The sequence below is a fragment of the Coregonus clupeaformis genome, chromosome 33 (assembly GCF_020615455.1).
Source record: "Coregonus clupeaformis isolate EN_2021a chromosome 33, ASM2061545v1, whole genome shotgun sequence".
In the NCBI taxonomy this organism is placed as follows: Eukaryota; Metazoa; Chordata; class Actinopteri; order Salmoniformes; family Salmonidae; genus Coregonus; species Coregonus clupeaformis.
Genome location: NC_059224.1, coordinates 10,450,127 through 10,473,247, shown reverse-complemented (window position 1 = coordinate 10,473,247; position 23,121 = coordinate 10,450,127). Strand labels below are relative to the sequence as shown.

Below are 23,121 nucleotides of genomic sequence, written 5' to 3'. Positions count from 1 at the left end.
CTCTCCTTCTCTCTCCTAGTGAGAGATGCCATAGCAATAGGTTGTTGACTATAAAGGAAAATGTAACAAAGCCAAAGACAAGGATGAAGGATATGCTGTCTACTTTAGTCAGTCATGTTTTTTTTTTTGTACATGGGTAAAAAAAAATTAAGTAAAGATATTAAGCAATTATGTTATTCTAACCCAGTCCTTGAACTTGCGCGACTTGTCATGTTGAGCTAGTGGTGGCGATGTGAATGAAGGCGAGCGTGCGGGCACACTACTGATTGCGTTTCTTTGTGCATTCCCCTCGTTGTCCACAGGGAGGCAGTGAAGTGCAAACTATAAACACAGCTAGAACAATGTGCCAGATATTTCACCAGATGTATAAATGTGAAGCATCCGGTTGGCGTTTCCACTCCCTACCAAATATGGTGATGAGAGGAAGCCCAGTGGCCAGCAGTGGGAGAAGATTTAGCGAGATGGACTTTGGCCAACATTCTGCTAATTTTCTTAACGATGAAAATTTGATTTCGATACAGTTTTCTGTTTCCAAAACTAGATTATGTAACAAAGAGAGTGGACTGCGTTTTGTAGACTTTACCCGTTGCCCAAGTTTTTTTTAAATTGCGTTGTTTAGTGGGGCCTCTGTAGCTCAATTGGTAGAGCATGGCGCTTGTAACGCCAGGGTAGTGGGTTCGATCCCCGGGACCACCCATACGTAAAAATGTATGCACACATGACTGTAAGTCGCTTTGGATAAAAGCGTCTGCTAAATGGCATATTTATTTAGAAGGAGTGCAAGGTAAAATTGAGTTATTGCACACGCGCACTTCACAAAGTAGGCGTTCCTTAACGGAAATATGCAAATAATTGCTAGAACACGCCAATAGTATCTCACTAGCTCGTGCTTGGCTCTGCCCACCTCCTTGCTTGTTCTGCCCACTATGATTAATTTGCTCCCATTGGAAACAACAGGCTCTGGTCTATCTTGGGGTAGTTATACAATTATCTTTGCTATAGACGTGGCACTTAGGCCTGTTATTTATTTGTATTCTGGTCTGTATGTGAAATAAACCGATTTCATGTCCATTCGGCTGTTTCTTAACGGTTTGTGGATATGATTGTGCCTAACATAATGCTTGTTTAGATATTAGCGGACATGTTTTCAGACTGGAAGATAAGTTATGTGAGTGTGTCTAGAGGACATTCCATGAACCAGGGCTGCATTCAGTACATAAAAACCTGTGGAGGCTGGTGGTAGGAGCTATAGGAGGACGGGCTCATTGTAATGGCTGGAATTGAATTCATTTTACATTTACATTTTAAATTGAATAAATGGAACGGAGTCAAACATGTGGTTTCCATATGTTTGATGTGTTTGATACTCCATACCAGCCATTACAATGTGCCCGTCCTCCTATAGCTCCACCCACCATGCAAACTCCTCTGATAAAAACATAGTAGGACTTTCCCAGAAAGGATGCTGTACTGAATGACCAGCTGAAACACAGGGAGGGGTTGGGTTGTAGCTTCAAAACGCACCTCTGCCCTTTAAAGAGTAACTTTAATGACACCAGATGTTTTAGACTTAGTTATAGTGAAAGATGTCAATTCTGGTCATCATTTTTGACAGTTCATTGCAAAAGTTATACATTTTGGTTGTTTACTAGTAAATCTAGCTCTTTTGCCCCTAGCAGGTCAACTCTATCATTGAAATCATGATGTGGAGGTGTTCAGTATGAAATACACTCCCTTCTAGATGTGCTGGGTGGTAACACCCAATGATTTCTATATAAACTAGATTACTAATAGGGGCGCTGTGTTGGCACTCCCTTACCTTTGTACGAAATATTTTGGAAGCTATAGAAATAAATGAATTAATGTCTACATTCACTTTTTACACATTTATTCTATTACAGACACCTTCAAATGTTGTAGGGACGCAGAGGGCTCCATATAGCGTTGTATAGCTCCGCATCTACATGATTGGTTGGCGGGAGGTCCTTTATATACACAAACTCATTTCCTTGACAACTTCCATCACAACAGCTCTGCGATGCTCCGTGAAGCGCAAGAAGTATAAATGCCCTAACTCTCCAGAGGCCGTATCACCGTAAATGCTGCACGGCCAATGTACAGTCGTGGTCAAAAGTTTAGAGAATGACACAAATACTAATTTCACAAAGTCTGCTGCCTCAATTTTGATGATGGCAATTTGCATATACTCCAGAATGTCATGAAGAGTGATCAGATGAATTGCAATTAATTGCAAAGTCCCTCTTTGCCATGAAAATGAACTTAATTCCAAAAAAACATTTCCACTGCATTTCAGCCCTGCCACAAAAGGACCAGCTGCCATCATGTCAGTGATTCTCTCGTTAACACAGGTGAGAGTGTTGACGAGGACAAGGCTGGAGATCACTCTGTCATGCTAATTGAGTTAGAATAACAGACTGGAAGCTTTAAAAGTAGGGTGGTGCTTGAAATCATTGTTCTTCCTCTGTTAACCATGGTTACCTGCAAGGAAACACGTGCCGTCATCATTGCTTTGCACAAAAAGGGCTTCACAGGCAAGGATATTGCTGCTAGTAAGATTGCACCTAAATCAACAATTTCTCGGAGCATCAAGAACTTCAAGGAGAGAGGTTAAATTGTTGTGAAGAAGGCATCAGGGCCCCCAAGAAAGTCCAGCAAGAGCCAGGACTGTCTCCTAAAGTTGATTCAGCTGCGGGATCAGGGCACCACCAGTGCAGAGCTTGCTCAGGAATGGCAGCAGGCAGGTGTGAGTTCATCTGCACGCACAGTGAGGCGAATACATTTGGAGGATGGCCTGGTGTCAAGAAGGGCAGCAAAGAAGCCACTCCTCTCCAGTAAAAACATCAGGGACAGACTGATATTCTGCAAAAGGTACAGAGATTGGACTGCTAAGGACTGGGGTAAAGTCATTTTCTCTGATGAATCCCCTTTCCGATTGTTTGGGGCATCCGGAAAACACCTTGTCCGGAGAAGACAAGGTGACCGCTATCATCAGTCCTGTGTCATGCCAACAGTAAAGCATCCTGAGACCATTCATATGTGGGATTGCTTCTCAGCCAAGGGAATGGGCTCACTCACAATTTTGCCTAAGAACACAGCCATGAATAAAGAATGGTACCAACACATCCTCCGAGAGCAACTTCTCCCAACCATCCAAGAACAGTTTGGTGACGACCAATGACTTTTCCAGCATGATGGAGCACCTTGCCATAAGGCAAAAATGATAACTAAGTGGCTCTGGGAACAAAACATCGACATTTTGGGTCCATGGCCAGGAAACTCCCCAGACCTTAATCCCATTGAGAACTTGTGGTCGATCCTCAAGAGGCGGGTGGACAAACAAAAACCCACAAATTCTGACAAACTCCAAGCATTGATTATGCAAGAATGGGCTGCCATCAGTCAGGATGTGGCCCAGAAGTTAATTGACAGCATGCCAGGGCGGATTGCAGAGGTCTTGAAAAAGAAGGGTCAACACTGCAAATATTGACTCTTTGCATAAACTTAATGTAATAATCAATAAAAGCCTTTGACACTTATAAAATGCTTGTAATTATACTTCAGTATACCATAGTAACATCTGACAAAAATATCTCATAACACTGAAGCAGCGAACTTTGTGAAGACCAATACTTGTGTCATTCTCAAAACATTTGACCACGACTGTAGACAGCAGATTGACCATGCAGCGCCTTTAAGCAAGCAGTGCGACGTCCTTTAAACCCACACACTTCTAATTCTGAAAAGTGAAACCATACCTGTGAGAGGGGTTGCCCTGGTAGTCCTTGTAGGTTTTTATACAGTACCCAAAACCCATCTGAGTTAATTTGACTATTGTAAAAATCGCTAATGCGTTGAATTAAATTAAGCCCATAATCTTAATTTTCAAGGTGATTATCACTTTTCTTCCCAACACAATACCGCAATAAATGTGACATTACGAATAATTTATTTTGCAGCCTGTAGGGGATTCGAATCTACACCGCAAGTGGCAATACATGTCAGGATTTCGGCGCCTTATCACTGTGAGCTAACTCACAGTTCAGAGCTGTATTTCTTAATGATGCACATATATATATTATTAGAGCGTGGCAGTGGACTTCTGGTAAGTGTGCTTTAGTGAGAAAATGTTGGGATCAGGTACAACTTTGTTTACACAACACCAAAATGAATATTATGAGAAATTCCCCCACCTACAACTTCTCACCTGAATGCATTTTTTTAAGATTTGAAGGGATTGGGCAACGGCTGAAATTGGGGTTGAGAGTTAACCTAAGTCATTGCTTCAAGGCACACACCGGTACATCCACCGAACTTAGCAAACGTACCTCAAAGTCTGTTCAAGAATGTTCAAGAATGTACAAGAACGTTTTGGGAAAACGTGTCATTCAGTACAAGCCGTTCCGCAACATAGTAAACGTTCAAGCGAACTGAACGCACCCCATGCTGCCCCAAGGTCATGTTGTGGGTTTTATGGTTGGAGTGTCTGGGAAGCAGTTGGAGTGATTCTCTGTGATCTTTTAAGGAGGAGTCTGGGAGAATCTCAATTGCATACTCCTAACATCCTCTCTCCTCGCCTCCTTCTCAAAACCCATTGGATGAGAAAGCGAGAGGTCGGCGAGAAGAACATCTATTCTTAGAACGGTGGGGAAACATATTTTACTGTAGGTCTACTGTGTTCTTGTGGATATGTTACTTCAATAACCTGACATTCAGTATCAGTGGAGGCTGGTGGGAGTAGCTATAGGAGGACAGGGTCATTTTAATGGCTGGAATGGAATAAATGGAACGGTATCAAACAACAAACATATGTAAACCACGTTTGACTCCTTTTCATTAAATCCTGTCCAGCCATTACAACGAGCCCGTCCTCCTATAGCACCTCCCACCAGCCTCCACTGTTCAGTATAGGTCTGGAAATGGACAGATAATTGAATGTGTGTGTCTCCTTGAGGTCATGTTTAATATATTTATTTATTTTCATGGCTAAAAAGATGTAGCCTGCAGTGCTTGGTATCTCCAACATGCGCATTGGCAGCTTGGATATTGTTAAGTCTTTTAAGCTGCTCTATCAGTTATTACGGTAACCCACGCCCAAGTCCTTCCCCAACACTTGAATACCGGAGGGGTCTGGTACCACCATTTGCGCCGACAAACCCTTCTGCCATTGAAAAGTGCTAGTAACGCTACTGCCATTTGGCGCAGTTAAAAATAGCTAGTAGCTACATCAATTTGCATAGCGTGGCGTCCTTACAGAATTTCCCGTATTTGTCATTTTAAACCGTGTTTCAGTTTAGTATTTTTATACAGATATAAAAATGAGTTCAATTAACGTAAAAAAACTGAAAGTGAACGAGTTGAAGGACGAGCTGAAAAAGCGTCAATTGTCGGACAAGGGACTGAAGGCCGAGTTGATGGACCGGCTGCAGGCCGCGCTTGACGAAGAGGCCCTGGCTGGAGACGATCCCATTGGGCTGGAGGCCGCGAAGGGAGACAGCCCTGAGGCCGCTGATGATCAAGAGGACATGGGGGAAGACGAAGAAGACGAGGATCCGGTCGAAGAAAGCATGGAGGCCAACGAGGAGGAGAATGGAAACGGAGAGGGAGACGCCGCCGTCGAATGCGAGGAGAACGCGACTCAGGAGGACGAAGAAATGGGTGAGGGGGAAGATGAAGAAATGGATCCAATGCTGAAGGAAGGTGTGGATGACATGGAGAAAATAACATTAGACGCAGAGGATGGCGAGCCTGGAGACCAGCCAGTAGAGGGTGAGTCGCTGGTTCCATTTGTAAATGCCTGGACTGGGTGTCACATGTTTTTGCTATACGGGGTGTTTTCGCGAAGCCGGTTTGATGTATATTGGCTAGTGTAGCTAGCAAATTGGGGTAATATTGTTTAACTTGGTCTTAACGTACTGCATGGAGACTACCATTGGGCTCACGCTTGAAGTAATTTTAGATGAATGGGTGGTTAGCATAGCTAACAAAGTTAGCATTCTTTTGTGTAGTTGCTAACTAGAATAGCTAGCTCGCGACTAGCAGACGGTGGACAAGATTCGGCAGTTGCTCGTTTAGGTAGGCTCGTGGTTCTAAATGGTTAACTATATGACTCAGAGTATCCAATATTCTTCTACAAACGGGTTCTCATAAACGTAGCTAAAGGGAAGTGTTTGATAACCGTAGTTAGCTAGTTATCTGGTTAGATAACAATAGCTGGTTAATATATTTTGAATGAACGAGCAAGAATTGGCTAGCTAGCTTTTAAGCTAGCCGCGAATGGTATTGTGGGGGAAGGGGGTCAATTTAAAATAGTCTGCAGTTCAGGTTTTCTTGTCTGACTTGTCGCAGTATGCTATTGTATTGACCGCAAAATCTGTGACGAGTGGACAACGGAATATTTCCCTGATCTTTTTTAATAGTAACTCTAACCTTAGCTGGGATATTGCACCCATTTTACTCGTAACGTTACATCTCCTAACGTGTGATCTCCAATTGTTGGCCAGCTACAATGTAACCAACCCTACTCTGGTCAAAGCAGCCTTAGTGTTCTACTGTCTTCCATCACATTCAATGAAAGTATTGAGGTCCTAATGGACAAGTAGTTAGTCGTCTGTGTGGGCCAACCCTACCACAGCCACAGTGCGACCTATCCTTTCAATAAAGGAGCACCTCATTATATTTTTCTTTTATTTCCAAAGGGGATGCGGACAAAGACACGAATGCTGATCAGAAGAATAAGAAGGGTGTTAAGAGACGCCGGGAGGAACATGGAAGGGGCTACTTTGAATTTATTGAAGAGAACAAATACAGCTGGTAAGGATGGGAGACAAAATGGCCTTCGGTATGTCTGAAGCGCCATCACAGCTATGTGAACTGTATTGGCTTTAAGCGCCAATGCATTAACTAGCGACAAAACCCTCACTTAACTTACTTTTGTCAACATTACTTTAGTTTCATACATGTTTGAATTGAGGGTCATCCCTGACTTTTAAATTGACCTTACCATTTAACCCATGCAGTGACCACATGCACCCCTAAATGGACTGCATAATGTAGCAAGAGAAATTAACAGTAATTTTCTATTGTTCCCCATTCATTCTCTTTGTGCAGGAAGGTTTACTGTGTACACTGACAAGGTGACGCAACGCTGATAAAAAAAAATATAAAAAACACATGAGAGTAGCAGGTGTGGGGGGGAATCGCGTAAGGGCACTAGAATGTAGCACTTTTTTCTGGACGCTCGAGTTGGAGATTGGTACTATCCACGGACCGCTCATTGTTCCTGTTCGCACTGTATTTGTCTTTTCTGAATGTGTCTCTCTCTCCACTTTGTCATTTTATTCAGTGTGGTTGATGTTGTTGTTTTTTACAGGAATGCTTTCTTGATGTACAGTCACACTGTGCATCATGGGCTGGTTTCCAGGGCACTTAAACCTACTGCTGAACCTTAAAAGTACTTCAAATGGAGATTCCATTGAGCTTTTTAGTCCAGGACTAGGCTTGATCTGTGTCTTGAAAACCACCCCCATGTTTATCTGGAACCCTATTTTGTTTTTTTAATTGACCCAGTGGACTGTTATCTTGTCATCAGAATGTCACACTAGCCCAGGTTTCTCCAACCCTGTTCCTGGAGAGCTACCCTCCAGTAGGTGTTCTCTCCAACCCTGTTCCTGGAGAGCAACCCTCCTGTAGGTGTTCTCTCCAACCCTGTTCCTGGAGAGCTACCCTCATGTAGGTTTTCATTTGAACCCCAGTTGTAACTAACCCGATTCAGCTTATCAACCAGATAATTATTCAAATCAGGTGCGCTAGATTAGGGTTGGAATGAAAACCTACTGGACGGTAGCTCTCCAGGAACAGGGTTGGAGAGCCCTGCTCTGGCCTGTGTAAACTAAGAAACCATTGACTGTGCAGCAGAGGCCTTAGTAGCTGTTGGCTAAACCAATCATGGAATCTCCATCACACACCACCCTGGATGACCCCTGGCAAGACTATATGCTCCTTGGTCTGAGTGTGGTCTGACCAATGTGTAGATAAGCCAAAGATGGTACAATTAGTGTTTCCCTGACTACACATGGGCAGGTCTAGTATGAAGAAGAAGAAGAAAAAAATGGATAAGAGCGTCTGCTAATTGACTGAAATATAAATGAAGTGGCCATTTGTATAATCTAAGCATAGTGCATTTGAGGACAGAGTAAAATTACCAACCAGTGTTGCTACAAATAATGTGAATATCACCCCCCCCACTACTATCTCTTGTTCTAATTGGTGCAAAGACTCACATTTTCTATCAACGCTGCATTATCAAATCAAATCCAATTTTATTGGCCACATGCGCCGAATACTACAGGTGCAGACATTACAGTGAAATGCATACTTACAGCCCTTAACCAACAGTGCATTTATTTTTAATAAAACAACAACAAAAAAGTGTTGAGAAAAAAAGAGCAGAAGTAAAATAAAATAACAGTAGGGAGGCTATATATACAGGGGGGTACCGGTGCAGAGTCAATGTGCGGGGGCACCGGCTAGTTGAGGTATTATTATGGTGTTTCTCTTCCTGTGCCTGAGGCAGTGTTTAGTCCTGTAGACAGACATTTATCCTCATGTTGTAATCCTCGCCAGTGTAAATATTTTTTAAGCTAGTTTCATAAACACAACTCTTCCCCCTGGGCAACAGCTTGATTCTGATTCTGAATGCCTTCAAGTTGGTAAGTCGGTGTAGCACAACATTCAGCTTGTTATCTCAACAGTCCCTAGAGTATTAGAATCTCTCAACACACAGTTGAAGCCCCTCTAGGCTATGTGGAAATAGCTTGTATGCCTCTGTCTGTTCCACGACCATGAGGCTGCAGCTTCAGTGGGATTTGACCTTTAGTGAGAGCAGCTCCACACACAGTTAAATACATCCAGCAGCCCTTTATACTTCATGACCCTCCCAAGAATCTCCAAAGCCATAAACACAGTTTCTGCCCACAACAAGGTCTATTGGCTGTTAAGGCTTTTATAATAAGAAATATAGCCCTAGGACTAGTTTAAAAAATAATTATCCATTGCTTTGAGGCACCAGTGGACCACTGCAGGTATGCATTTGTCTTGTCGTGATTTCTTAAAACCACCAGACTCCAGTAGCTTAAATGTTGGGGTTCTATTTCCGCCCATAGTCTTCTTGCCTCTTTCCACTGTTGCCCTCTTCTTCAGAGGGGTCATCCCAACCGGATGGCCACCATGGTAGGGCATTCTGGTTCCGTGTGAATGGTTCTAATTCTCTGACATTGTTACTGACAGGCTGTGTTCTCTTTCAGGTCTAGTCTCAAGTCTCCACTGCCACCCCTGGAAGAGGAAGATGAAGAGTTCGATGATACAACAGTCTGCCTGGACAACTGTGAGTCATGTTTGGTGTATAGATGGGCGGACAGTGCTGGGTTTATTTAATCACTCTACAAACACCTGCTCAGAAGTGATAGCTCCACTTCGCTGTCTGATGTTTACCGTATTACCAACACGCGTTCAATATTCTCAGATCTCGGCAAGTGCATAGGAATACGGCTTAAAGGCCGATGTGTGATAGGACACACTAAATGCTATGTCAGGGGACTGAGAAGAGATCCGAAGAATTGATGCCTTTGTTTCTTTGTCTCAGATAACTGTGACCTGCACTTCAAGGTGTCCCGGGACCGTTACAGCGCCTCCTCTCTCACCATGGAGAGCTTTGCCTACCTTTGGTCCGGGGGCAGGGCCTCGTACGGCCTGACCCAGGGCAAGGCCTGTTACGAGATGAAGGTAAGGAGAAACTCTGCTTCTCTTGTCTAGCCCAGTTGTCATTTCATTAGTAATTGTGAATTCGTAACATTCTGACCTCAGAAACCATTATCATTTGTCTCCATTTTATAATATATATGCACCATTCAATTTTATCACCTGGTTGTGCTATCAAATGTCTACTTAAATAATTAGATTTGCAGGCCATCATACTATCTGCTGCTAACATTACCAATGTAATATTGTGGTTCTAGTTAACTGAGAAGATTCCAGTGAAGCACATCTTCAGTAAGAACATGGAGGTCCATGAGGTCCAGGTTGGATGGTCCCTGGCTACTGGCAGTCTGCTCCTCGGTCAGTATTATGTTGTTTTTCAAAAAGATAATGGTTCTTATGTGGTGTTGGCGCTCTCTAAAGGCTGTTAGGAAGCATGACATGGAACTGGAAGTGATATAGCCTGCGTCAGTTGAAGTTTGCAAGTCGACTATGGAATGACTGCAGAAACACTGAAATCCAGAAATTATTTATATAAAATAATTTTATGACAATTCTAATTCTAGAGTTTTAGTTCCCTGAACCAGTCAGCTCTGTATCATGTCTGATGTGAGTTGTATTGTCATTGCAGGTGAGGAGGAGCATTCTTATGCCTACTCTGGCAAAGGCAAGAAGACTACCAACTGCGTGACTGAAGATTTTGGAGAGACTTACGATGAGAATGACGTAATCTGCTGCCTCATCGTAAGTAACCTGTCTTAATTTATCCTTAATAGTTGCGATAATGTAATATTCTCAAAATGCGCAGGCCGATTTTAAAATAATATTCAGACTTTCTGTGATGTCAATGAGGCAAACTCACACAAACATTTTTTTTTACATTTATATAAAAACATGTTTGTCAAATGATTTGTCTTCTATGTCCTCTGTTCATGGAGTAAAAAATGTCCACCAGAACCCTTCAAAACCAACCAGTGACTTTGTTTTGTATTGGGGATTATACGTGTGGTGTGACAACTTCCTTGTTGATATATATATGTGTGTGTGTGTATATATATATATATATATATCTATATCTATATCTATATCTATATCTATATATATATATATATTTAGATATAGTACCAGTCAAAAGTTTGGACACCTACTCATTCATGGGTTTTTATTTTATTTTTACTATTTTCTACATTGTAGAAAAATAGTGAAGACATCAAAACTATTAAATAACACATATGGAATCATGTCGTAACCAATAAAGTGTTAAACAAATCAAAATATATTTGACATTCTTCAAATAGCCACCTTTAACTTGACAGCTTTGCGCACTCTTGGCATTCTCTCAACCAGCTTCACCTGGAATGCTTTTCCAACTGTCTTGAAGGAGTTCCCACATATGCTGTGCACTTGTTGGCTGCTTTTCCTTCACTATGCCGTCTGACTCATCCCAAACCATCTCAATTGGGTTGAGGTCGGGGGATTGTGGAGGCCAGGTCATCTGATGCAGCATTCCATCACTCTCCTTCTTGGTAATATAGCCCTTACACAGTCTGGAGGTGTGTTGGGTCATTGTCCTGTTGAAAAAGAAATTATAGTCCCACTAAGCCAAACCAGAGGGTATTGCGTATTGCTGCAGAATGCTGTGGTAGCCATGCTGGTTAAGTGTGCCTTGAATTCTAATTAAATCACAGCGTCACCAGCAAAGTACACCCACACCATAACACCACCTCCTCCATGCTTTACGGTGGGAACTACACATATGGAGATCATCCGTTCACCCACACCGTGTCTCATAAAGACACGGCGGTTTGAACCAAACATCTCCAATTTGGACTCCAGACCAAAGGACAAATTTCCACCGGTCTAATGTCCATTGCGCATGTTTCTTGGCCCAAGCAGGTCTCCTCTTAGTGGTTTCGTTGCAGCAATTCGACCATGAAGGCCTGATTCACACAGTCTCCTCTGAACAGTTGATGTTGAGGTCTGTTATTTGAACACTGTGAAGCATTTATTTGGGCTGCAATCTGAGATGCAGTTAACTCTAATGAACTTATCCTCTGCAGCAGAGGTAACTCTGGGTCTTTCTTTCCTGTGGTGGTCCTCATGAGAGCCAGTTTCATCATAGCGCTTGATGGTTTTTGCAACTGCACTTGAAGAAACTTTCAAAGTTCTTGAAATGTTCTGTATTGACTGACCTTCATGTCTTAAAGTAATGACGGACTGTAGTTTCTCTTTGCTTATTTGAGCTGTTCTTGCCATAATATGGACTTAGCCCTATTTGATAAAATAACATCTTCTGTATACCCCCCTACCTTGTCACAACACAACTGATTGCCTCAAACGCATTAAGAAGGAAATAAATTCCACAAATGAACTTTTAACAAGGCACACCTGTTAATTGAAATGCATTCCAGGTGACTACCTCATGAAGCTGGTTGAGAGAATGCCAAGAGTGTGCAAAGCTGTCAGCAAGGCAAAGGGTGGCTATTTGAAGAATCTCAAATATATTTTGATTTGTTTAACACTTTTTTTTTGGTTACTACATGATTCCATGTGTTATTTCATAGTTTTGATGTCTTCACTATTATTCTACAATGTAGAAAATAGTTTTTTTTTTTTTTTTATAATAAAGAAAAACCCTTGAATGAGTAGGTGTCCAAACTTTTGACTGGTACTATATATCTATCTCTCAATTAATTATTTTCTATTGCAGGACTTTGAGGGCGAGGAGGTGGAGATTTCCTTTTCTAAAAACGGTAAGGAGCCAGTTGTGGCCTTCCAGGCCAGTAAGGAGTCCCTGGCAGGGAGAGCTGTCTTCCCCCACGTCATCTGCCATAACTGTTCTGTGGAGTTCAACTTTGGCCAGATGGAAACGCCCTACTTCCCCAAGCCAGAGGGCTACACCTTCCTGCAGCAGGTCGCCATGGACGACCGTGTCCGCGGACCCAAGGGACCCAACACCAAGAAGGACTGCGAGGTAACTATGGGAACCCATAACATCACTAGCAGTGATTTGTTTGACACAAAGGCCTCCCTAGCAATGGGCTCTATCCTTCGGTTCAACCAGTATTTCATAATAAACGGCTTGTAAAATGTGTTTCAGATAAATGTATCACTTTGTTTATTGTATGTGCATAACCCCTTCCCCCATTGTTACTGATCAGTTGTGAATATGTGTGTTTTAGGTGATTGCTATGGTAGGCCTGCCCGGCTCAGGAAAGACCACCTGGGTGAACAAGCACATCCAGGAGAACCCTGGGAAATATTACATCCTGGGCAGCGACACCATCGTGGAGAAGATGATGGTCAGTGTTATACTGAGTCATGGTTTTTGTATCCACCAGTATTTTAGAATGTATTCTCTCTGCACTCTTCTTAGAATGAGGTTATAGTTGTCTGTCAATTTAGTTTGTGAAATTTAACTTCCAGTCCTATCCAATGTTCCCTCAAACATTTAGGCACTGAGCAAATTTCAGGTCTGAGCGCAAACTTGAATGTTGTGAAAATTCTGTACAACGTCCAGCGCACGTTTACTGTGAACACTGAGCCGCTTTAAGTTAGTTTCAGACAGTGGTCAAGTAGGCTACTGTAGCTATTTGCTCATAATGTAGACCAGAGTGGCCAACCATAAAAAACAATGGAGAAAATGCATCCCATAACATTTTAACATGGAAATAGCTGTTCAGTCATTCAGCCTACAGTAGCCGACAATGTGGGGTGTTCAATATAGACCTACATTCCATGACTTTTGAAAAAAACATGCAGTGCTTGACATTAACCTGTTTATCCACTTGTCCTTCAGACAAAGAGGTGACTGAAAATGTTGTTTGATACGAGAAACCACTTTACAAAATAAAATGCATTATTAATCCCATACCATTATTACAGAGAATCAGACAAATTATGCTACCCTCTGCCTATTGGCTACATAGCTTATTCAAACCCGTCTCAAAATACAACACTGCCCCATTAAGACAAAGAAAAAAGCTCATTACCTGACTCGCTTTTCAAAGATGTGTACACATTTTGTGCTCTTGTAGGAAGCAATCACTCCACCATTGCTGACTACAAATGATCTATAACTGGGCTAATAACTAACTAGCAAAGGATATGAACAAATGATCTGTAACTGGGCTAATAACTAACTAGCAAAGGATATGAACAAATGATCTATAACTGGGCTAATAACTAACTAGCAAAGGATATGAACAAATGATCTGTAACTGGGCTAATAACTAACTAGCAAAGGATATGAACAAATGATCTATAACTGGGCTAATAACTAACTAGCACAGGATATGAACAAATGATCTGTAACTGGGCTAATAACTAACTAGCAAAGGATATGAACAAATGATCTGTAACTGGGCTAATAACTAACTAGCAAAGGATATGAACAAATGATCTGTAACTGGGCTAATAACTAACTAGCAAAGGATATGAACAAAATGTGCACGTGGCTACATGCAGCTCTCGCTTTGATCTCAAAACAAGCGCATCTACTCACGACTGCTCATGCTGTAAACGCAGTTCAGTGAGTGGCACAGATCCATATATGGCAATGGTCTATTTGTAAATGGGTCTACTGCAGCTCTGATTTGTTATGCTGCAACGGTTTGTGTAGAGCACGTTTGAGTCGTGCGTGTCAATAGAATCCTGCTCCGATGCGTTCTGCATACAACAAAATCTCTTGCATAGTTAGTTTTGCATACCAAGTCTTGCATAGTTTATTTTGTTTCGGTATGTTGCATTGAAAGTGACTATTGCGTTGACTCGATCACAATTCCCACGGTAAAGGTGAATGTTGATAGTGTTAACAAAGGCTGATATTTCTTCTGCGTGGCAGTCCCAGGGGAGCTGCCATCAGCTTAGAGGGAACATTGGTCCTATCCTAATCGTTGTGTAAGCAGTCCCTGGTCATCATTTGGCACTGTAGGCCTATATCCTGTCCTACATCTGTGGTATCTTGTGGCACAGCCATTCATTTTTGTCTATGTAGATTGGCAGCTTGAAGCGTCAGGCGAAGGACACAACTAAGCTCACGGCCATTTCCCAGCGTGCACCTCTCTTCCTGGGCAAGTTCATTGAGATCGCTGCTCGCAAGAAGAGGAACTATATCCTGGACCATGTAAGACTTCATATTCTATTCAATCACAGCCAATGATTTCTTACACGTTAAACACTGACCTTTAGTCAGTCTTATAGTGAATAGAGTATTAGTTATTTGAATGCACATGGAACATACAGTATAATGTAGGTAAATACAGGTAGAATAGTCTCATACAAATGAGTACGTCATGATATAGGGTAGGAAGGCTAGTACTAGATGTAGACAAGATGTAGGCTAGTACAAGACGTAGGCTAGCACAGGTCTATATAAAGTGCCAACAAAGCAGCCCAAATCCTGGTTATTTATAATCACACAATCAGTCAACATTATTATAAGTAATTCCCCCATCCTTCCTCACCTCTCCCCAGACCAACCTGTCTGCCCCGGGCCAGAAGAGGAAGATGTGTCTGTTTGCTGGGTACCAGCGGAAGGCTGTGGTGGTCTGCCCCTCAGACGACGACTACAAGGAGAGGGCCCAGAAGAAGGCAGAGAGCGACGGCAAAGACGTGCCCGAGCACGCTCTCCTCAAAATGAAAGGTAACGACGTGAGCTACTATACCAATAAAGATGTTAAAAGTAGAATCTTCTCCTTTGCTAAACAGCTAGCAACTTCACATCCTTATCACTAATCCAGAAGCCTTCAGAAAGTTGATGTAGTAATACGGTAAGGACACACCACTTTTTTTTTTTTTTTTTTTTTTTTTTTTAAGCTCCCAAAAAACTGTAGTTTTGTTTTCATGTAAGCATGGCTAGCCCCTCTACGCTTTGCCCACTCGTGGCTGTCTGTGTCGCACGTGGCCATATCAGGGGGGCAGAGTGACCCTCTCTCCTAAACTCTGGTTCAGGGGCTCTACCCCTGCCTCTGGACCTGGTGGGAGGAACACAGCTGTATAAATGATCCTCCATCACTACAAATCTAGTTTTGCTATGGTTGACATCATAAGCTATTATTCATACGCTAGTCTTTCATTGGGGCTGTTATTTTTGACCATCGTTTTAATAATCCTTGGCTCTCTTCCCATGTAGGATTCTTCACCCTGCCAGAGGAGGGCGAGAGCTTCGCTGAGGTGAGCTACGCTGAGCTGCAGAAGGAGGAATCCTCCAAGCTGGTGGAGCAGTACAAGGAGGAGAGCAAGGCGGCCCTGCCGGCTGAGAAGAAGCCCAACCAGGGGGCCTTGACCCCCAATAGAGGAGGTGTTGTCCGGGGCGGAGGCAGAGGCAAGAACCAGTTCAACCGCGGAGGAGGACCCGGCCAGAGAGGAGGTGTACGAGGAGGCTTCCAGCACAGGGGCAACTTCAGAGGAGGTGGGTTACGATTGTTGGCCATATTGGTCAGATTATTTATTTTATTTTTTGTCATTTAGCAGACGCTCTTATCCAGAGCGACTTACAGGAGCAATTTTGGGTTACGTGCCTTTCTCAAATGCACATCGACAGATTTTTCACCTAGTCGGCTCTGGGATTAGAACCAGCGACCTTTCGATTACTGGCACAACGCTCTTAACCACTAAACTACCTGCCGCCCTAGATTAGGGATTTGCATGGCAGGTTTTAACCCTGTTTTAGCCTCGCAACAAATTGCTAAAACGTTCCTTGTTTAGTCTGCACTGATCTGATGGAACTGGACAGGAAGTCCAATCAAACAAAATGTTTTGCAGTCAAAGGCCTCTGCCCTTTCACTTTAATTTCTACTGTAGTAATTGAAAAGTAGAGATGAGCAGAGGATTAGGAAGCCATTTTACATCATTAAAGATGCATCGGCAGTCTAATGTATGTGTCCAACATGTCTGCCTCACCCAGCTCCAGGCCCACGTGGTGGGTTCACTCGCCCCCCTCGAGGCTTCATGCCCCCTCCAGCCTTCAGAGGTGGATTTGCCAACCGGGGCAACTTCAACAGGGGCGGTGGCCTCATGGCCCCCCAGCGAGGGTCCCCAAGAGGAGGACCAATTAGGGGCAACATGGGCTACAGGGGTGGAGCCATGAACAGAGGCGGTCCACCAATGAACAGAGGCGGCAACATGAGCCGGGGAGGTGGGGCTAACATGAGCCGGGGAGGTGGGGCTAACATGAGCCGGGGAGGTGGGGCTAACATGAGCCGGGGAGGAGGGGCTAACATGAGCCGGGGAGGAGGGGCTAACATGAGCCGGGGAGGCGGAGCTAACATGAGCCGAGGAGGTGGTGGAAACAGGGTCAACTTTAACCAGGTGGGTTGGGTCGAAGCAATGGAGAAATACAAGTTGATCCTGCTTTATTTGGATATTCTTCTATAGAGGGTGTGTAGATGCTCAAACGATCAACTGCAACTCGTTGATATTAGCAATTTGCAAGGATTAGGGTTGGTGGATAGTTGAACATTTATAAACCATCTTTAGGAGACTATCCAAATAGTGTTACAAAAAGTTAGTGTTACAATAGCGTATTTAATAGGGAGATGTTAATAAGTGTTGTCCCTCTCCCCAGGGGTTCCAGCCCAGAGGAGGCAACAGCCGTGGAAACTTTGGCAACAAGAGCGCCGGATTTGGGGATAGCAGGAACGCTGGAGGTCGTGGTGGCGGATTTGGGGACAGTAGGAACTCTGGAGGACATGGTGGGGGATTTGTGGACAACAGGAACGCTGGAGGTCGTGGGAGGGGATTTGGGGACAGTAGGAACGCTGGAGGACGTGGAGGCTTCGGATTCGGCATGGACAAGGCTCAGGCCTTCAACCAGAGCTGGCAGCAAGGGGTGAGTCTCCGTTTGAGGTCAAAGGGCAAATCCTAACTTGTTAACCTTGTACTACAATTGATACCACTGAAATTGCTGGTAACTACTTTATTGAGGGAAAATGTACTTACTGCGATATGTGGTTCTCACCTAGCTACACTACAAAAGTATGTGGACACCTGCTCGTCGAACATCTCATTCCAAAATCATGGGCATTAATATGGAGTTGGTCCCCCTTTTGCTGCTATAACAGCTTCCACTCTTCTGGGAAGGCTTTCCACTAGATGTTGGAACATTGCTGCAGGGACTTGCTTCCATTCAGCCACAAGCGCATTCGTGAGGTCGGGCACTGATGTTGGGCGATTAGGCCTGGCTCACAGTCAGCGTTCCAATTCATCCCAAAGGTGTTCGATGGGGTTGAGATCAGTGCTCTGTGCAGGCCAGTGAAGTTCTCCACACTGATCTCTTAAACCATTTCTGTGTGGACCTCGCTTTGTGCATGGGGGCATTGTCATGTTGAAACATGAAAGGGCCTTCCCCAAACTGTTGCCACAAAGTTGGAAGCGCAGAATGTCATTGTATGCTGTAGCGTTAAGATTTATCTTCACTGAAACTAAGGGGCCTAGCCCGAACCATGAAAAACAGCCCCAGACAATTTCTCCTCCACCAAACTTTACAGTTGGCACTATGCATTCGGGCAGGTAGTGTTCTCCTGGCATCCGCCAAACCCAGATTCGTCCATCGGCCTGCCAGATGGTGACGCGTGATTCATCACTCCAGAGAACGTGTTTCCACTGCTCCAGAGTCCAATGGCAGCGAGCTTTACACCACTCCAGCCGACTTTTGACATTGCACATGGGGATCTTAGGCTTGTGTGCGGCTGCTCGGCCATGGAAACCCATTTCATGACGCTCCAGACTAACAGTTCTCGTGCTGACGTTGCTTCCAGAGGCAGTTTGGTAGCGAGTGTTGCAATCGAGGAGCTTGTGTGGCCTACCACTTTGCGGCTGAGCCGTTGTTGCTCCTAGACGTTTCCACTTCACAATAACAGCACTTACAGTTGACCAGGGCAGCTCTAGCAGGGCAAGACATTTGACGAACTGACTAGTTGGAAAGGTGGCATCCTATGACGGTGCCACGTTGAAAGTCACTGAGCTCATCAGTAAGGCCATTCCACTGCAATGTTTGTCTATGAAGATTGCATGGCTGCGTGCTCAATTTTATACACCTGTCAGCAACAGGTGTGGCTGAAATAGCCGAATCCACTAATTTGAAGGGGTGTCCACATACTTTTGTGTATGTTATTTTTTTCTGTCTGCATCTAACTCCCTGTATGTCTGTCCCCAGTTATGGAACCAGAAGCCATGGAGACAGCAGTATCAGCCAGGATACTATTAAAGACTTTCTGATCAAAAGGACTGGTGGCCGATAATGGAAACCCACCACTAGCCACAGATGTCCGTCTCTCCCACCACCCTGTTGTTTTTCTAGATCCAACTTTTAAATTAAAAACTAAAATACGACAAGACTATGGAGCAACATTCCACATGAGGAAAGAAGTCTCTTTGAAGCTTTATGTGTTTTTTCATTTGATTTTGTACATTTTATGATATTTTTCCAAATTTTAAAGATATCTCATGCTTTTAAAAATCCCATGTTTGAGAAATATTCCACATCAGGAACCACAACATTTTTGCTCTGCTTCAGCGACATTTGTTTGAAAGATTTTCATTGTTGTGCATTTTCTTTTGTTTTCTTTTTTACTAAATGTAAATATTGTTTGTTGTGTAAGGAGTGAGAACACTTACTAACTGAAAGAACCATCTTTTAAGGTATGGTAGCAATAGTATTGTTAGTGATTTGTATATGTAGTCCGTAAGCAACAAATAGTAATTTCGCGTCAAACGCCATTATTAGATTTGTCTTGTGATTTTTCATTAAAACATCAAGCATGTAATCTAAACTCCGTAGATCTACAATAAACAACATATTTGCTTTTTTACAAACTTCTATGGCTTATGACTTTTAATTGAGTTCAAAGGTTACCTAAAATACCTTTTTGAATGGGCAATGGCCTGGTTTGCTACTTCAAACAACAAGGACATCCGCCCTCATCTCTCCACAGTTAGCGCTTCACATAATGCTACTTATTGATGTAATTCAATCGTTGATGCACAACTAGCTTTTCTTTTTATCTTCAATGATACAGGTTATTCTCATTGAGAATCTTTTGCAAGAGCGACTAGGGGTGTATTCACTAGGGAGCAAATGAAACTGTGAGGGACCTACCGAAGTTCGTCCAATAGAAACTAGATTTTCATTGCAAAACGTTTTCAGTTTTTGATTACACCCGTGTTCATCTGGATGCATTGTACTTTGAATAACTATTTGAGCAAAGCCATTTCTGTAGGATATTAGAAGCTGTTTCTGTAGGATATAGGAAGCTGTTTCTGTAGGATATAGGAAGCTGTTTCTGTAGGATATAGGAAGCTGTTTCTGTAGGATATAGGAAGCCATTTTAGCACTACATTATGTCTTTTGATATTGTCATTTTGTGATTTTGTATTTGTCTTGATATTTAGGGCACATTACTGATTGTGGAACCTGATGAGGCTTGCTTCTCATGTGTAGATTGAAGAGTGCTTCCTTTATTTAATTTGTCCATACGTTTATTTGGTTGAATGTTGTGGCATTTTTATAACCTGGTTAAGCTTTGATTGGTGCATTGTAATTAAGACTACACATTAAGCTAGTCCTACATGACCACACAACACGTTTTTCAATTGTTTACATTTGATGTTCTGTGCTATTTGAACCTAGCCTGAGTGCCAGTCTGTTTGCTATCATGCCAACTCCTTGTCAATGGAGTTGGCAAGAGCACAAACAAATCTGTCACCAGGCTAAATTAAACCACTGTTTTAATGGAAGAGTATATATTCTGTGGCTGGTTTAGCATGCATGTTCAACACTCAGTTGTACGCTATATTGAAAATGGGTGGGGGTAAAAACTACAGTGGTTTGCATTTACACCAGCAATTAAAGGGCTACATATTGACAGTATAACCCACCAATACCTTCACTGCTGCTAGAAGTCAGTGACATTGAAACGTTCAAAGCTCTCGGTCTTCTGTAGTGTGTGTGTGATGGAGGTTCCTGAACACTTGCGTTAACTCCCGAATGCTACTGCACTGGCTTAAGATCAGTGGGCTAACAGTCTTAAGTCACACAGACGATCCAGGTTCAAACCAAGTCAGTCAAATATGGTTGAAGTGTGTGAACCCTCTGATCAAATGAATTGGTGGCGGTGTAGCTGGACAATCGCAGCTCTTGCATGTAACCTCTTACAGCTCAGGCCAAGTAGCCTACCAGCAGTGTTAGTGATGTGTGTTCCACTATAACATTGTGTTGCTAGATCATTTAAAACAATTAGACACAATTGTATTGAGTCCATTTTGTAATTGTTTCATTAGCTTATTTAACATTTTATAAACATGGTGTACTGTATATAGTTGACCACCTTTTTTTCCTTCTCTATCATGCCAAATTGTATGGATGACCATGAACTGATTTCCGGTATGCTGCGTGATAATGCAAGTAAAAAATAACCCAATCAAACAGAGATCAATTTTTCATTAAAGTCATGTGTTTCAGCAATTTGTATTACTTCTCAACTGAGTACTTCTCAACTCAATATACTCAAGTTGTAGGTAACTTTGGGCTCGTCTCCCTGCTGAGATCTTTTTTTTTTTATTGAAAAATGTTTTGATATTTGTTTCAGTTATGTTTAAGTATTTTTGTCAATAAAGTGAATGACGCTGATGAAATTGAGTTTTATTATACAAACTAGTGCTTCTCCCTCAATCTCCAAGGGGAGGTTTCCCGGACATCGTTAATCCTAGTCCTGGACTAAAAAGAAAGATCAATTTAGAATCTCCCTCCGTTAAAAGTGCTTTTTAGTCCAAGATTAGGCTTAATCTGTGTCTGAGAAACCGGCCCTAAAGCTTAACTTTATATCTGAACGTGATGTAGGACGAAACCTAGCTGCCTATTGCTGCTGAAACTAACATTTCAGAAGTCTGGCTGACACCAGCTGCTTTTCCAAACCAAGAGCACACAACAGGGTGCCTGGGATTGTCTCTTGGTATTGACTTTGAGATGTGTACCCAGACTGCCCTCAGCTCTAAAGCCTTATGTACCCCATTAAAATGACAAGACCCCCCTCGCAGGCTGCAAATTGAGCCTTGATATTGTCTATAGAGTTCTCTCCGCATGACTATGTCTGGTGCCTATTTATCTGCTAAGCCAGATGTAAACATGGTGATGTAAATATGCGCTCTGGGTTTTTGTGACAGTGTCTGCTCCCTGTGTGGCCACTGGCTCACCCTATTGGAAGCAAACAGCCAGCACACTCAGTCAGGAAGCTGATGTGAATGGTGCTCACCAAATCTGTTTAACCATGCCAGCGCATGCTTAATGCTCTTTCACTGAAACAAGTTACTAGTCATTAGATCTGTTATTGACTTAGTACCAACTAAATACAGTGCTAAATAGGGTGACAAGGTGTATGCTTAGCTGGAGACAAGTGTACTGAATGTGTGATGGGTGTAAGGATACCTTGATGGATATAGCCTGACATAGTGTGGTGGGGGTAAGGATACCTTGATGGATACAGCCTGACATAGTGTGGTGGGGGTAAGGATACCTTGATGGATATAGCCTGACATAGTGTGGTGGGGGTAAGGATACCTTGATGGATACAGCCTGACATAGTGTGGTGGGGGTAAGGATACCTTGATGGATATAGCCTGACATAGTGTGGTGGGGGTAAGGATACCTTGATGGATACAGCCTGACATACAGTGGGGAGAACAAGTATTTGATACACGGCCGATTTTGTAGGTTTTCCTACTTACAAAGCATGTAGAGGTCTGTAATTTTTATCGTAGGTACACTTCAACTGTGAGAGACGGAATCTAAAACAAAAATCCAGAAAATCACATTGTATGATTTTTAAGTAATTAATTTGCATTTTATTGCATGACATAAGTATTTGATCACCTACCAACCAGTAAGAATTCCGGCTCTCACAGACCTGTTAGTTTTTCTTTAAGAAGCCCTCCTGTTCTCCACTCATTACCTGTATTAACTGCACCTGTTTGAACTCGTTACCTGTATAAAAGACACCTGTCCACACACTCAATCAAACAGACTCCAACCTTTCCACAATGGCCAAGACCAGAGAGCTGTGTAAGGACATCAGGGATAAAATTGTAGACCTGCACAAGGTTGGGTTGGGCTACAGGACAATAGGCAAGCAGCTTGGTGAGAAGGCAACAACCGTTGGCGCAATTATTAGAAAATGGAAGAAGTTCAAGATGACGGTCAATCACCCTCGGTCTGGGGCTCCATGCAAGATCTCACCTCGTGGGGCATCAATGATCATGAGGAAGGTGAGGGATCAGCCCAGAACTACACGGCAGGACCTGGTCAATGACCTGAAGAGAGCTGGGACCACAGTCTCAAAGAAAACCATTAGT

General features: G+C 43.0%; 1 protein-coding gene across 1 annotated transcript; it reads left to right on the top strand.

The window, feature by feature from the left end:
* Positions 1 to 5,016: 5,016 nt before the first annotated feature.
* Positions 5,017 to 21,408, top strand: LOC121548621 (heterogeneous nuclear ribonucleoprotein U). The gene is made up of 14 exons (XM_041860138.2): positions 5,017 to 5,787; positions 6,717 to 6,831; positions 9,324 to 9,403; positions 9,662 to 9,801; positions 10,035 to 10,134; positions 10,406 to 10,518; positions 12,485 to 12,748; positions 12,957 to 13,076; positions 14,771 to 14,899; positions 15,250 to 15,418; positions 15,908 to 16,186; positions 16,682 to 17,085; positions 17,342 to 17,605; positions 18,932 to 21,408. Exons 1-14 carry the CDS (start codon positions 5,337 to 5,339, stop codon positions 18,980 to 18,982), a joined length of 2,679 nt encoding a protein of 892 aa, XP_041716072.1. The 5' UTR covers positions 5,017 to 5,336; the 3' UTR covers positions 18,983 to 21,408.
* The last annotated feature ends 1,713 nt before the right edge of the window (positions 21,409 to 23,121 follow it).